This window comes from Toxotes jaculatrix, chromosome 7, assembly GCF_017976425.1.
Source record: "Toxotes jaculatrix isolate fToxJac2 chromosome 7, fToxJac2.pri, whole genome shotgun sequence".
Lineage (NCBI taxonomy): Eukaryota > Metazoa > Chordata > Actinopteri > Toxotidae > Toxotes > Toxotes jaculatrix.
This window is the reverse complement of record NC_054400.1, coordinates 13,334,042-13,350,781: the sequence shown is the minus strand read 5'-3', so window position 1 is coordinate 13,350,781 and position 16,740 is coordinate 13,334,042. Positions and strand designations below refer to the sequence as shown.

The window sequence follows — 16,740 nt, the reverse complement described above, 5'->3', positions numbered from 1 at the left end:
AGTTCAGCATCACTACAATATTGGGAGAACATACTTGACAACTGCTTAACACTGCAGGGAGAAAACACCATAAAAATACCACGTCTTTCATGCATAAAACAAAGTATAATAAGATTACTAAAACCGACATCAGGGGCCATTCATCTGCCCTGACAAGTTAACCGTACAAGCTACATAAGAATGAAGATAAATACTTCAAGGTGTGTCACAAGATTTACCAACCCACCTAACCGGCATGGTCTGACGGGTAACAATTACACAGCAATCCTGAGTAGATCTTTAGGTGGTCATCTAACACTAACTCATTTTCTGAAGAAGTTTTTCTCAACTTATTCAATCAATCTGACCTGTCCATTAGGTCTGTTTGAACCACTTGAACTTTTAAGAACACAGATTTAAGAATAGATTCAGCCTGGTGTTTTAAGACTTGTGTAATTGCCACACTGGACTGTGTTAAAGCTTCAGAGTGATTGTTTGTTAAAATTTAAGCTGCTGTGACTCTGTGCAATTTTAAATATGGACAGTTTGAAATGATGGGATAGTATATGTCATTTAAATGCCCAAATTTATATAATTTTCTCCATAAATCTCATAGAAATAAGGTGAAAATACTAATTTGATTCATTTATATTGTCTCAGAAGAGCCCCTCAATGTGTTTGGATTGAGAGCAGAATATTCAGGGGAGTAGGACTGCATTTGTCTGTTGCAAAAGAAATACATTAACACATTCTTATTTCAGGGCTGTTTTTACACTTTGCTTATCTGTACCAGGCTTAAGTGGATGATAACTGGTTTTACTTTGAAAAAAGCTGACAGGAAGTTCTTCTTTTACAGCCTGCTGCTATGGTGCCTCCCACAGAGAGGGACCAGGCCAAATTTACCCTTCAGGTGTGGAAACATCAGACTGTACTAAGAGGAGGCACTGAAATAGAGATTACACTGGAAGACTGGTGACTCTGGCTCTGATCTGCTGTTTGTAAATTCACAGGTAAGAAGTAATTTTTTGTTTTGCTTCTTAGGTGAACAAAAGCTGTAAATGACAGTCATTTCATGATTTATGACTAAATAATGTTATTTTCATTGAAATCCTGCAATTTCTCCTCAAAGATTTGCCTTGGTTTGTTTTAAAAACAAAAAAGAGAGGCGCTAGTTTTATTTTGTATTCAACAATACATTTTGCTCTCTTGTTAAATACATTACAAACAGTCACTGAGCTATGTATAACACCAAGCAGATACATGTCAGGAGCACCAGGTAATGTTCACATCAAACATCAGAATGGGGAAAAATGTGACCTCTTTAACTGTGGCATAATTGGAAGTGTCAGACACGCTGGTTTGAGTAATTCTGACGCTGATGATCTCCTGGGATTTTCATGCGCAGCAGTCTGTGGAGTTTATCTGCGAATGGTACCAGAAACAAAAAACATCCAGTGAGCAAGAGCTCTGTGAATGGAAATGCCACATTGATGAGTGAGGTTTGAGGAGAATATCCAGAAAGGCTATGTTAACTCAGATAAGCACTGTTTATAACTGTGGTGAGCAGAAAAGTATCTCAGATTGTACAACATGCAGAACCTTAAGGCAGATAGGCAGTGGACCACCATGCTGGGTTCCACTCTTGTCAGCAAAGAACAACATCTACAGATTTAAATACTCAACACCTCAGATTTGACCAGCAATTCAAAAAGACTGAATTAAGTGAAACAAAATCACAATGATCAGGCTATCAAAATAAACCCGAGGTTACCACAGCCACTAAAGAGAACATGTAGCCTATATGAAGAGCCCGATAATGAATGGAATGTTCTGCACCCTGACAATCAAGTTCAGCAAGCCGTGTGCTGCTCACTGATGAGAAATGGTGTGCGTTTCTGGGATGTGAGGCAAACGGAACTCCCCATAACAGAATGTTCCAATCAGCATTGTATCTTTAATTAAATTCCTTAGGTTAAGTCATTGGTATTGATGTTTCTTCTAACATTTCTGAATTGTGTGGTATAATGAACATCACGGCCTCCACTTAAGGCCTTGTTTTAGACTTAGAGTGTTGTTTTGTCAGGAGGGATTTGTGTGTGTGTGTGTGTAGTTTACTTTTTATTTATCTCCAGATAATTAAAAAGATCTCCATGTCTTCTTCCCTTTTCTTGACTTTTTTGTGCTAATGTTTCTAATAATGGTATCTTGGCTGATTGCCTGTCCATTTAAGAAGCTATCAACAGGATCATTTCTAGTTAATATATGCCAACAATATCTACAGGGAAACGTGAACTTTGGTTTATGGTCGCTTTCACATTTTACACACAGTCATAAATGTGACATGAGAACAGGTGTGTTTTTGGGGCAAGGTGGCTCTTGTCAGTTGCACATCATTTTACCTGATTTGTAAAAAAAATTAAATTGAACAAAAGTTGATCAACAACAACAGAGAAAACATTATTATAATCAGTTACTGAATTGGTATTTGGTATTGGTAATTAGTATTGGTAGACTTTTAGAGAGGAAAACATTATTTCATATTATTTCAACTTTAGGAAGCTGATAGGTACAGTTTGACTTTTGTTTAGCTCTATTTTTTTTCCTTTTTTGAGCACATGTCTTGTGGATGTGTGCACATCACTTCTTTTATTTTGTTTCCAGGGGCCATAACTTATGGAGCAACTAATCTTCCCGGATCCATATTAAGAGGAACTAATTTACTTGTTGTTATATGCTACTCTAGAAAAATAATTTATAGCCATGCTGATGGACAGTAAACCACAGAATGTAGCAATAACTGGAACATCACCTAGAAAGGATCACTTAAAGACATTTTAGCTTAAACATTGGATTACATTTCATTGACAGAAAAAAGTAAATCAGTGACTAAATATAAAGAGGAAGTGCAGGTGAACCACATATAGAACTCAGACTGTAAAAGCATCTTAGTTGTGTTCCTCCTCTCAAATAATGAGGCTACTGAAACGAGGCAGGCTGCTACTACTGCTGAAGCTCACTGTCGTACTGGGATCTCTGTGGATGCTTTCCCTACTCAACAACCTGAAAATTGGCTGGGATCCTGCCTACATTCTCAAGTACAGCTGGTTGGAGTATAAAGATGCAGGCCCAGAGAAAGTGTGCAACTGTTCGGCAATCCTGCGGGGAGAGAGGGAGGCACTGGAAGAGGCCAAATTACTGACCATCACTAAAGACTTCCGCAAGAGTGTTCACATCCCCGATGAGTATTACATTAATGCAACCCAAGACTGCACGTGTGTTGCTTTAAAGTACACGTTTTAGCAATTGTATGCCATTGTTTAAATGTACTTTAACAGAAACTCATTCCTTGTGTTATTTGTTCAATAATGTGTTTTTACAGGAAGTTTAAGTTGAGCAGGAAATACTTAACAATCCCATTAAGCCAGGAAGAAGAGGACTTCCCTCTGGCTTATTCCATAGTTGCGCATCATAAGGTATGTGAATTCTAAAGCCTGAATTTAAATTCAAATAAACTTTAAAACAGTGTAGTAGGTGTAAATAATTTACTTGGCTCATTTATTAAAGGGAAACTCCACCAATTTTACACATTCAGTTTAGTTGAAGTATACACAAAAATGATTAAATCTGTTTTTTTGTATGATATATTTCAGGTGCAGAACTTTGAGCGACTGCTGCGAGCCATCTATGCACCTCAAAATATATATTGCATCCATGTTGATAACAAATCGGATGCCTCAGTCTTCTCTGCCATCAAGGCTATTACTTCCTGTTTCCCAAATACCTTCATGGTCAGCAAGGCGGTGAACGTGGTCTATGCTGCCTGGCCACGTGTCCAGGCTGACCTTAACTGTATGGCTGATCTCTATAATTCCAGCACAAAATGGAAATACTTCATCAACCTTTGTGGCCAGGATTTCCCTCTGAAAACCAACTTGGAGATTGTAAGGATATTGAGTTCGATGAGGGGCGGGAACAGCTTAGAGTCAGAAAAACTGCCTGAAGGAAAGAAGTGGAGGGTGACAAATGCTCACCATATAGTTAATGGCAAAATCCAGGTACCTCTTTTTTAAAGATTTGAGTTACATTACTTACATTATTTGAAAAATAATTTAGAAGTTGCAAAAACCTTCTCTTCAGATTGACCTTAACTACCGTCACCATAACATTAATGTACTATTTCAACTCTCTCAGGGGACAGGAAAGGCAAAGGATCCTCCTCCCTTCAACCTGCCTATTCTGGCTGGAAATGCATACATTGTTGTTAACAGAGGCTACGTCCGCAGTGTGCTGGAGGACAAACGAATACAGGCACTGATCGAGTGGTCCAAAGACACCTACAGTCCTGATGAATTTCTCTGGGCAACCATTCAGCGAATCCCAGGTGTTCCTGGCTCAACATGGCCCAACTCCAAATTTGATATGACAGATATCAATGCGATTGCACGGCTGGTGAAGTGGCAGTGGCATGAGGGGTCAGAGGGTTCATTGGAGGCGGTATACCCAGAGTGTCATGGCAACCATGTCAGGTCAATATGTGTATATGGTGCTGGAGACTTACAGTGGCTGCTTGAGCAGCATCACCTCTTTGCCAATAAGTTTGATACAGACTCAGATCCCATTGCTGTCTACTGCTTGGAGAAGTATCTGAGACAAAAAGCACTGGCAGAGATGCACTAGGTGTTCTGGGGATTTTTCCTGGAAACAGAGGTCATTTCGCAATTTAATTTCAAGATATATTTAAAATTATTTATATTTATAGTCCTACACTATATTTATAGTTTATTTATTGCTTCTAATATAGCAGTTCATAAGTCTGTCAATTTTATCAATCTGCTCAAAAGCCCAGAAGAAAAATCCCGTTGAGACTCTGGACGTGCATATGGGCAAAATGCTGTTGTCTTGCAGCAAGACCTGATGAAAGACAACAGCGACCTGGAAGAAGATCTGTTTCCCAGTGAAACAATGACCTCAAACATAAAACTAAAGCTAAACAGGAATGATTTCAAGACAACAAGCCAAATATGAGTGACCAAAATCACTCTTTAAGTACATTCCCCATGCAACCTGATTGAGATTGAGCAGCAGCACAAAGAAGAAAAGGAAAAAGGCAAATTGCTGCAGCAAAAGGACTAACATCAATTGATACTGTACTTTTATATATATGTAAAAAAAATTTGTAATCACCGATGAGGGTCAACAGAAAATGGACTAATTTATTGCAATTCAGTTTGAAAAAAACAGGTTGTTGAGGGTGAGGTACTATTGATGCAGTGGTCATGTGCATTGTGTGATGTATGGTACATTTTTTAAAACACTGTCAAGGGGGAACACATATTTATTCATCATATTTTACCACAAATAAATACTTTGCAAGCCACAAATAAATGTAAATAGTGACAAAATTCAAATAAATCCAGACATAACCCAACCTGCACAGTGGGCACTATTGTACCATCAGTGAGCACACAGTATTTCCTCATCACTTTCCAACAATTTGCCCTCTCTTTCTCCCGCACAAACACACACACACACAGCCTGGATAAACCAAGACAACTCTGCGTCCGGGTGACTGAGATCAAAGTAACCTAAAACTGTAGCAACTGAAATTATGCAAAACAACACTGCAGCCACTGGTAACTACTGTTTTGTTACCTTTATGATATGACATCTCTGTTTTTTTTCACAGTGATATACAATGTTAGTAGAATATCCTACTCTTAGCCTTTTTAAGATTGTATGAGGCATAGGGTGACCTAATGTAAAAACCCCCTGTTCCACCCACATTGTAAACTATTCAAAAGCCAGCTTGGCCATTGTGTTTGAATACTTAAAAGATTTTTTTGTGTGTGGGTCAAGTCTTTATAAACCTCAACTAACTAAAATGACAGTCTAAATAAGACCATCCCTTAACATTATGATCTACTGACAGAGATACAATGCAGTAACATTCCAGCTGTCCAGGGAACACAAATGTGCATTTGTAAGCAGATGGGCAGTAATACAACTTCTGTTTGCATGGGTTTGGTTACGACCTTGCTATTAATGTGTTTGCTTGCAACTGACTGAGTACATTAATACAGGATGTAATGTACTGTAACATAGCTGGTTAATAATTCCTCCAAAGGAAAATAAATAAGAATCAAAGCATTGTTCAAAGGATGAAGTCTAAGAAAAGAAAAGCCACCAAATAGGGATCACAATCAAGTGCTGTTTAACATACAGTAGTACAGGAGAAAGCATCTCACCTCCAGCACAGTGACAGTCTCAGTGACTTTGAATATAGTATTATGTTCAGCACCCTCTGGTTAGTACTTCCCTCACTGAACAAGCAACTGCCTGATGTTTTATACCACAGCATCTTCATTTCTAACCCATTGCTAATGCCTCACGTATCATGCTGCAGGCTTGCTTATATTCAGACATGCTGTGGTAGAATACAGCATGTTGCAGGGAGAAGAGATAGGCAGGAGCCAGGTGTCTTGTAATTGTCAAACGGCTGAGTTCCCCTTCTTGTCGGCTCTGAGTGAAAGAAAAGACAACAGAGAAAGAACTGTAGTACATATCTGTCATTGAGACAAAATAATTATACATTCAGCATAGGGATTGCCAGTGACAATTACGCAAGTATGAGGGAAAAAAACAGCAGTCATAATGCATACGTCAGCAATAGCGAAACTATGCCGGGTGCATATATTTATTTTGACTGTAACTGAAATGGGGCATGAACTATAACAGGATTTACTGCACTTGCAAAGTCAGTTAGTCATCGAAAGCATTGCCACCAATGAAATGCTAGCATTGAACTGTTTGGAAAAACATCTCTGTGAGACAAGCAGAACAGCTTGGAGAGTGCAGTGAGGTCTGACTGTCAAAAAAGTTTATTGAAAGCGGTATTGTAATGTAAAATACACAGTAAATGTTGGATGGCGTGCCTGTATGTAATCAGCCCTGTATCACTGATCAGTTCTCCTTGATGTGTTTCAGGTTTGGAAACAGTTGACAGTTAGTGGATAAGAAAAGCTATATGTTTGAAAGATCGAAAGACTATCCCTTAACATTATGGTCTACTGACAGAGATACATTGCAGTAACATTCCAGCGAACACAAATGTGTATGTGGTCAATTTGACACAGCAGTTATGAGTAAACCTCTTCATCCTTCGTCTCAGGATGTTGTTTGATTTGGCCAATACCACTTTTCACATGTGAACGTGTTTCCTGTTCATCGAATATTTAGGCTCTCAGAAGACACGCAATTACTTCTTTCTTTGGCTCTGCTAAATTCACTCACTGACAGACACCAATGGCTTACTACTTACTTAGCTGCTGTGTCCTGCAAATCTGTATCCAGTCTGGTTTAGCATTGGGTTGGAGGGCAGAGAGCAAAGGTTAGTGAAGGAGTCATATAAGTGATGACCACATTGTCAGTGCACATGCAGTTCCTGGGGATTAGTAGCCTGTTTCAACACTGCCATAGGACTTTGAATGGAAGGGAAGGAAAACAAGCATTAGTGGTCTAAAGTGGGAGTGTAGCATGCATGCATTGGAGCCAGAGAAAACAATTAAGGAGTTATCAATAAGGACATTCAAAGTTTAGGGCCAAAAAGGCTGTTTTTTTTTCCTGAGATTCCACAATTAAACTGGACAGAAACAGACAAAGGATCTAAAAAGGAGATGGGGTCTCCAGGGTTGGCTCAAGGTACTAATGTGTCTTTCCCATTTATGTTGATTTATTTAGGCTATGATGTATAACAATGATACAAACAATCCTTAGCTATCAATGTAACAAACACAACATAATTAAGTACATACTTATATGAACATCAGCACACTGACCTTTGAGCAATTACACACAACGACAAACAAAGATAGTATATGGTGGTAATGGTGAAAACTGGAGAGGAAAACACCGCTGTCCTCTCACAACCAAGCAGAAAACTGAACTAAACTTAGCAACACGGCATCTCAGGCGTGTTCAGTTCAGCATGTTTAGTCTGTAACTAACAGCTCTGGTGAGTTCACTTAGGTGGGACGGAGTAAATTATTATCAGAACAAGGCAAACAACTTATAATAACTTATACACAACAATATACGCTTTCTAACAGGATCTTTCTCCAAGAAACTTCAAATAAGCATGTCAAAGGAATTTATAACCAGCTCATGGGTCAAATGGGCAAATGGCCAATTAATCAGGCAAAACCTCCACAGAGTGAAACTGAGCTTAGCCTATCACAATAAGACCTCATCTCTGGTTGATATTTAACTGTTATTTACCCCAGAGAAGGCAATATGAGGAAAAAACTGCAATTATCACTAAGGCGTGAGCCTTAGTCCCCTCTTCACACAGTGAACTTCAACAGACACACACAAAAATTGCTACAGGAGAGTTCAAGGTCAAAGGAGTGGGGCACAGATGCACTACAATGCAGGGTTCAATCATTTTCCAACGATGAAACAGTCAATAGAGTTAGTACTTTACCAATAAGCAATAACAATTTTTTTCACAAGCACTGGGCATGGATGTCCGTGGGTTTCAGACTCATTGCATGCTCAGTGAGACAGTTTGTGTTCTGTCTTATACTAGCAATCAATGTTGTTTTCTTTCCACCATGAAGGCTCTCTTTCCCTAATCAGCTTACTATAGTTTTCCTTAACTTGACAACAACTCCAAGCCACTATGTGTAGGATTTGATTTTTTTTTCTTTGGTGGATTCTGGTAGTAGAATCAATCAGTAGAATCAAAAAAATGCGTCATCTCAATAGTTTTAACTCATCACAGTGGAAGCTTTTGTTAGTCAGCGGCAGATAGAATACGACACACCTTATACTTTTACAATATTGGGATATTTTGGTGCCAGTTATGAAACAGGCCAGTGTGTAGGTGCTAGTCTCTACAGTACCTTTACAACCATTCATACTGCCAGAGGCATTGCTGTTTTTCCAGTTTGGTATCTGTCCATTATGCACTTTATGCAAATTTGTCAATAGCAAGCCATGAGACGAGCCTAGGTTTGGGAGTGACTATTTATCTGTTCTTAGTGCAGTCTACTTCAGGGCACATATATGTTGATTAGATTTCTACTGATGTGTCACAGATGAGAGGTGAAATGAAACAATTTACACTGAAAGCCACATCACAGACTAAGAAGAAAACAGAAAGAAAGGAAATCATTTTCCAGTTTGTTTTATGCTGAATAAGGAAACAGCCAAAGGTCAGTAAAAGGTTAGTCCCAGCATGGAAAAATTCACAGTAGCTTTGAAGGATTTTTCAGGGAGACTTTTACAAAACCAGCTGATCAATACAGGCAGGTTAGGTGATTTACCTCATGCATGCAAATCTGTGTATACCCCTCTCCTCGTCATACCTTTGGGCAGAGTGAGAGATCTGTAAGAATGCCTAATTGTAGCACTTAATAAAAGCTTGCACTGTGTTTGTTTTCTGTTTCCAAGGAGGAAGTCAGTGAGCATTTCATATGTCTGCTAAAATGTCTCTGTGATGTGATTTTAGCAGAAATTAGATTGAATTTGTCACTGACTGTGGTCTTTAACACCTAGGAAAGGTAAGGCAAAACATACAAAAATATCTGAAGATACCTGAAGATCCAGACATAACATTGGTCATGTCAGCAGATATATGACATATACTGTATATATTACGTATGTGTTGATGTATATGTTGTGTAAGTCCACAAACAGCTGCAGGATACTAAAGAGTCTGCTAGTTCCAAACCTTCTAGAGACTTGGCAGACAGGTTATTACTTAATTCCAGGTAAAACTGGAATGGAGTTTAACAACACCGCAGTGGAGGAGGGGAGGCAAAGGTAGTTCACATGGGAACACGGTGCAGATGTCACTCTATGCAGACCAGTGCCGGCAGGCTTTTATTAGCTGTTAGTGGTTTACTAAGATAAGATACACCTTTATTAGTCCCACAATGGGGAAATTGCATCTGTTACAGCAGTAAAGAGGAAGATACAAGCACTCAGAATATACAAAATATCTAAAATATAAAGACTCCAGGTTTACCTTTGGAAAAATAAATACTATGAACACAAAATGACCATGTACACAGTGTAAGCAGTAAAGAAAAAATGCATATTGCACCTGAGATTAAGTCCAGGATTGTGTATGTGTGCATGTGGTTTGTGTGCTTGTGGTCAGCAGACTGCTATTATAACTGCTATTAGGTGATATTGTTGAAACTTTAACTGTTTACACAAGGGGGAATTTCACAGTGCAGACGGTGTTGGCCACTAAAAAGGGAGGTGCAGATTCATATATTAAATAGTGATACAGACGGACTCACTTCACAATGCTGGGTGGAATGTGGACATACTCCATTGGGATGATTTCTCCAAGCTCCTGCAGACTATTCACATACTTGATCTTACTGCTGAACTTGGAGCTGCAAAAAACAAATCAGAATGGTTTGTTTCACTGTCACACCATTGTGATAGGGTAAATGTGTTCTTGAAAACAGAGAAAGAGTTAAATGCTGATGATGGTTTCTATTTATTTATAACATGCATATTTTTAATATGCACTGGTAGCATGGATGTACTTGTAGGTATAAAAGAGTTAAGAGTGAAATGCGGCTTTTTTTGAAACGATAAAGACTCCTGATGTACATCCTTCTATGCTAGAGAGTGTCATCTAAATGTAGAGTTCAACAATGAGACCTTATGAAGGGTCTGGTTATTCCCAGCAAAGTCCGTATGAACCAGGAGGGATGGACAATGATGAACATCTTAAGGTTTTTCTTCAGTCTGTGGGACAAGAGGAGAGGCAGAAGTGGTGTAAAAAGATTAGTAGGGGCTCTATTGGTAACTATAAAATATTAACAGTGATGGGCAGAGCTCCAGGTTTTTCACAGAGACGTTCTGCTGTAGAAGAAAAAAAAACAGGATGAGTAGTCCACTGAACGCACATCAACAGTTAGATATTTGAGAAGAGGATATGACCGTACACTGAGTTCCAATTACTTAACAATATCAATAATATTACTCCCTCTTATTACATACAGTGTGTGGTATAACTACATAATTATATTTGTATGCATGTGGTATCATAATGCCCTTAAACACTCCCACAAAGGGCTGTGTACTCTATGGTGGGAGGCTAAACCTTTCATTCTGGAAACAAGACGTTAACAGTCATTTCATTTCCTAACAATGACTCACTTATCACTGTAGAATTACGAAATATCATTAATTAAGTGGGTTAAGGCCCATCAAAAATATTAAACAGGACTCTGGGATGTATTAGATCTAATTTGGTTTGAGAACCAATTTTCACCATGCCACCTTAACTGGAAAACTGAATTCACTCATTTAAGTATTTATGTATTAATGTTAACTGAACCTTAATTAATACAAACTGAGCTTTACATTTAGTCAGTGACACATGTACAGTCCTCTACTGATGGGCACCACAGGAATTTTGAGTTAGTTATCTAGAGAGCACTTCAATGGTAGGTGCTGCTGATTTATTATTCACTTTCCCCATTCAAGGTGGCTTTGGATTTGGATTTTTCAAACAAATGAATTTAAAATTATTCATTGCAGTCTGCTTTAGATATTCTGGAGAACAGCATAACACAATGTCATTAAAACTTAACATTGTTATGATATGTGATCAAATCTGTGAGAGAACACAGTGTTGTGTGTGTTGAACATTGCAGTCACACAATATTCTCCACACTCACACTGTGCACTTGTTTCTGTGAGTAATACCTTCTGTCAATCATTTGATAGCACTTTTTCATCCAGCTAAAACCAGGCATTCTCCTGCGAGGTGTGGCGCCATTCAGGTAAACAATCATGTAATCTTCTGCCACCATTAGTTCCAACGTGCTTATTACATACCTACGCATACAATAGACAATAGAAAACATGGTGTTAGACTGGCAAATGCAGGTAAAAGTTTACTTCTTAACTGAATGGCATAATAAAAATAATTCTGGGGCCCCTTTTTCATTTCCTAGTTACTGCAGAAAATTAATGCCCATGATTTTGGACTGAGATATTTCACATAGCCATGTAGTGAAACTTTACTTACAGAAACAGGTTTTCCATTACATAATTGTAATTGTCACAGTCGCTGTCCGGCAGGAAACATGCTGCAAACACGATGATGGCGTTCTGCTCAGCATAATAACCTGACAACATAAAACACAAACACAAAGAGGGCAGCCAGTCTCAGTTGCCATGCATGTGTACAAACCTGTGCTTTCATCCAGAATGAAACTTTATTCAAAAACATTTTCTTGAATTTGCTATTCTTCTCATTTTGTTTGTCTAGTTAATAACAGTGACATGCTACTTCGAAGACCATTGTATGAATAGCACCATTGTTAACACAGCAGGTTCATATTTCGCCTACACATGAATCATGGTTTGATGTTTGAGTGGGAGTTTCTTCCACTCTACCTCTCCATATTAAAGCTGCAGGTCAACTTTGAGAGCAGTTTACACTATCTAGCTATTCACAGTACCCTAATTGAAACTGTTAGCAGTTGAAGAGAAGAAGAAGAAATCCACAATACACCACTGACTAAAGCACAAGTGAAGTCACAACACAGCTAATAGGAACCTATTCAAAATAGAATCTACTCTGCCAACTAAAGGTACAGCCTAGGATTCCTGATCCTCCAGAGGTTCAGATGCAGCCTTTTGAAATAAACCACTGAACCTTTCATTGTAGTAGTTTCTAACATTTAGCTGGAATTGTTTTATTGAAAATTCAGTGATTAAAATGCACCTTAAGATGAGACCTGTTCTGATCATTCCTCTGTAAACCACCCTTCCCCATTTCACTGTGCAGTTGCTGCTATTGTTGATGTGTTTAGTTGACGTGCATTTAGATTCCTGTGCTTGTTCAAATTCCATAAGTAGAATCTTAATTTGAAAGGGCAAAATCTGGAACCTGGCAGCGATGATTCAACAATGTTTAGAGTTTCTCTGAATATAGCTGCATGAATAAGAAATACAGACATACAGTACAGGGCAAACTGGAAGACATGGATTTTTTTTAGCTCTTGTGCTTTCGTACCTCCATGAGAAATGACTCTTTTGTATGGCTCAATGCACTTCATATCAATGCGATGCTCCTGCTCTCCAATCACCACACTCCTCCACAGTCTGCTATCCCTTCTTTCCTCAGCTGATCTGTGTCCTGCGAAGCCATCATTCGAAGCTGCTCCTGCACCCATATCAGAATCTTCTGAGTCCCCTGTTTATGACATCGGTGATATAAAGTTTTACTAAATGACATAGCAACAAACAAAATGAATATCAACGTTTTGATTTTATTTTTATTTTATAGATATTATATGGTTGAGTGAGCTAGTTGAGTGCAAGGGGCCGAAAAAGAAACAGATGGATGACGCCACATCTATATACTGTAGAACAGTGTTCTTTTTGATTACTAATGCATATTTGTACATCATATTTATATTGTATCTTCATGTGTTTGTCTCACCATGTCTATTGAACTCCAGGGAGTCAGCCTCATCAGGTGTGTCCAGCTCATCAATGTTGACATCCAGGTCATCTCCGGTGTCCAAGGCCTCGTCTTCTGTGTCCAGAGCATCTTCTGAGAGAAGAGACCCCTCACTGTGATCCAGTGACACGTTCATTGGCGGAGCTGCCAACTTTCTCCTTTGGTTAGAGCTGCCTGACAGATCTGCCGAGGACGGTGGGTCTGGTCAGAGAGAGATTGTGAGATTTTTTTTTCTTTTTTGTAGAGAAAGGTTGTAGATTTTTTTAAGACGCCTTGATCTTACTGCCATAGACTAGGGTACATTTACCCAATTCTGCAGCCGTAAACTCCATTACTATCTGTCTTTCCTAATAAAGGCTAACCCCTTATTATTATTATTGTAAAGCAATTGAACTGCATATCTTGTATGAAAGATGCAATAAAAATTAAGTTTATTATTCTTATTCTTACTATTATTATTAATAATAATAATACATCAGATTTATATAGTGCAGATTGGTATTCATCTTTAAATTACACTGTTAAGCCTATACCCCTAACCTTTTACAGCAGCTGGTGTAAAAAGTGCAGCAAAAGTCACAAGCAAGAAATACCCAAAGATTTTAAATAACTGAAGGAATATAAGTTTTGTTTATCTTGTTGTTTGTTTACCTTCTCTGTTATCCATCTCCTCAGCAGTTTCCTCACTGGAGGCCATCTTCATCATCATCCCTGCTGCACCGTCTCTCTGTTGGGAGTGTCTTCTCAGAGGCACAGAAAGACAATAATGAGCCACAACATAAATTATCATTGCTATTACCACTATCACCATAGGCACGGCTACGCATAGTATTGGGCCAAACAAGCCAAAGACAATCATTGACAGGGAACAAGAATCTAACTTTTCCCATGACACTGAATGAGGAAGAGTTTAAAATCTGTTCATTTGACTCGGGACATGAAATAAGTGACAAAGCAGACAGAAACAGACAGAAAGCGACTCACTGCTTCATTCCCAGGCTGCACATGTGGGCTGAGGAAACAATACTGAGCAGTGTTGCTACCTCCCCCCAGCCCAAGCCCCTCTAACAGACCCTGATTTGCATAAGGCCTGCTAACAATAGAGAGAGGCAGTACAGAGAAACCAGTACACATGCTTGTAGACATAAAGACACACATACACACAAGCTTTCTTTTTGTCTTTTTTTGTTTTTTTTTTCTCTGTTTCAAGACACCTACCTTTCCCTCACTTAATCTTCGCTCAGCATGAGTGACTGAACCGCTCGTTCCACAATCAAATCACGTGACCACTTGATTATGGAAAGGTCTAGTGTGTATATGCGCAAACACACACACAGTGTAAAAGACAGGGGAGGGTTGTGTATACCAAAGAGGGGGCAGGTCATCAGAATTACAAAGTGGGGAAAAACAAGTACCATGACGCAACTGTAAACGACGAACAATTAAACAGCAACACACACATGCACAGAGTACATGTATACATGAACACACACTGAATACTGATTCCAGAACATGAGTATTGATTTAGACTTTCGATTGAACAAAAAAATATCTTGGATGAGACAAAATGTGAAAATAAAAGCAGCAGCAAAAGATGAGATATACTGACACTAGTATGGACCCATAATGAAACTCAGAGGCATCTTTTCACAAGACCCGAACTGACAAATGCCCATGGGCAGGAGAAATGATTTCAGAGAGAAAAAAATGTTTAAATAGTACGTATGGGCATGTTACTACATTTTGAAATCTGTACAGCAGAAACAGGCCCATTCCTGCTTCTGTAATCCCTTTTGAACCTACATAGATATCCTGTATCGCTGCTAAAAAAACAAAAAAGAGATATCTAAAGGACTGATAACAGTTGTAAATTGATCTGTGCTGCCTCTTTATGGTAAAAGACAGCAGTGCAGCTTTAGCTTTTGGAAAACCCATGCTGCACCACAGTTTACCACTCTTGACTTTCACATATTTAGAATGGATTGAAAAAAAAAAGCTTTTCAGAAAGACCAATTAAAGAAAACCTTTGTTTACAATAAAATAGTCTTTCTGAAGCTAGATCCTAGAGAGTGCTAAGAATTAAAGTGTTACACACTGCTGAACCTGTTGAACTTATTGAAACACAAAATTGAGTGTGTATAAATGACTGCTCACCTTGACAGGAGAAAGTGAACATATCCGTCCGGCACATACCGCGCATGATCTTCCCTCTCAGGGTGGTCATCTGATTGGTAGAATGGCTGTCCCTCAAGCTGGTAATGAGCATGGTCTGTCTCATACTGACACTGGCCTTCAGCTTGATACTGAGAGCACTGAAGTTCAGAAGGGCACATTGACTTGGAGTCATCTCCATACTGGCTTTCAGCTATGTATTGAAACTTGGTATCTGGAGCATCCAAGTTGTACTCGGCATTTACTCCAGCTTCATAATAGCTTTCAGCCTGCTCAGACCCGTACTGTACAGCTGTGGCAGCAGTTGTAAACTCAGCATAGACAGCATCTGTGGTGTTTTGCTGGCTGTTGGATTTGGTATCTACACAAGTTGAGTGTGTGCTCTGGTTTTCAGTTCTTTGGTCAATGTGGTGGTAGTTGTAGCCATACTGGGTTTGACCCTGAGTTACATTCGGACCTCCTGCCCAGTGAGATGCAGGATTTTCATTGGTTGGCTGGGATGACAGCTGGGACGTCACATCTTGTTGTCTTCTTCCAGGGGAGTAGGTGATTGCAGATCAGTGCAGAAAGAAAGAGAAATTCATAAAGAATGGTGAATACAAATTGAGAACAGTGAACCTCATCTATTTGTGCTATGGGCTACGTACAAAACATTTGAATTCCACTTTAATCAGTACATAACATACTGATGAATGTATGTATGCATCTATGTATGTATGTAACATACATTCAGATTCTCAGTATACTCCCTTTACTGGGTTGTGGGATCATATTTCCATTGTGCGCACCAGTTCAGTAGACTGGTGCATTTAAATACACATTACAGGCATGTAGTAGAGTGCCTTTAGAGCAGTGTTTGTGATATGATATACATCCCTGCCGTTATTCCACCAATCCAAGAAACACAGCAATGTCCGAACAAAGGCACAGAAGAAGGGGACTGCCAGCAAGGAAAACATGAATATAAACAATGCAAGCTTAAAAAGTCACAAAACATCTGTGTTGAAAATAAATTCGGAGATAGAAAATGCGTTCAACATGTTTGTTAGGCTTTAAGGATCCAGAGAAACTGAGAAATCCTGAGAAAA

General features: G+C 38.9%; 2 protein-coding genes across 2 annotated transcripts in view; one reads left to right on the top strand and one right to left on the bottom strand.

Annotated features, from left to right (window-relative positions):
- The first annotated feature begins 899 nt into the window (after positions 1-899).
- LOC121184532 (beta-1,3-galactosyl-O-glycosyl-glycoprotein beta-1,6-N-acetylglucosaminyltransferase-like) lies at positions 900-9,356 on the top strand. Its single transcript, XM_041042263.1, has 5 exons — positions 900-989; positions 2,641-3,251; positions 3,359-3,452; positions 3,630-4,034; positions 4,171-9,356. Exons 2-5 carry the CDS (start codon positions 2,950-2,952, stop codon positions 4,654-4,656), a joined length of 1,287 nt encoding a protein of 428 aa, XP_040898197.1. The 5' UTR covers positions 900-989; positions 2,641-2,949; the 3' UTR covers positions 4,657-9,356.
- Positions 6,369-16,740, bottom strand: part of LOC121184531 (protein prune homolog 2-like) — a 33,419-nt gene continuing 23,047 nt past the window's right edge. Inside the window, exons 11-20 of the mRNA XM_041042262.1 lie at positions 15,635-16,183; positions 14,132-14,220; positions 13,460-13,681; positions 13,031-13,210; positions 12,038-12,137; positions 11,713-11,844; positions 10,660-10,746; positions 10,287-10,385; positions 9,303-9,344; positions 6,369-6,498 (exon numbers count right to left, since the gene is read on the bottom strand). Coding sequence (XP_040898196.1) covers positions 6,468-6,498; positions 9,303-9,344; positions 10,287-10,385; positions 10,660-10,746; positions 11,713-11,844; positions 12,038-12,137; positions 13,031-13,210; positions 13,460-13,681; positions 14,132-14,220; positions 15,635-16,183 — 1,531 coding nt within the window. The 3' untranslated portion in view covers positions 6,369-6,467. The remainder of the gene's footprint in view (positions 6,499-9,302; positions 9,345-10,286; positions 10,386-10,659; positions 10,747-11,712; positions 11,845-12,037; positions 12,138-13,030; positions 13,211-13,459; positions 13,682-14,131; positions 14,221-15,634; positions 16,184-16,740) is intronic.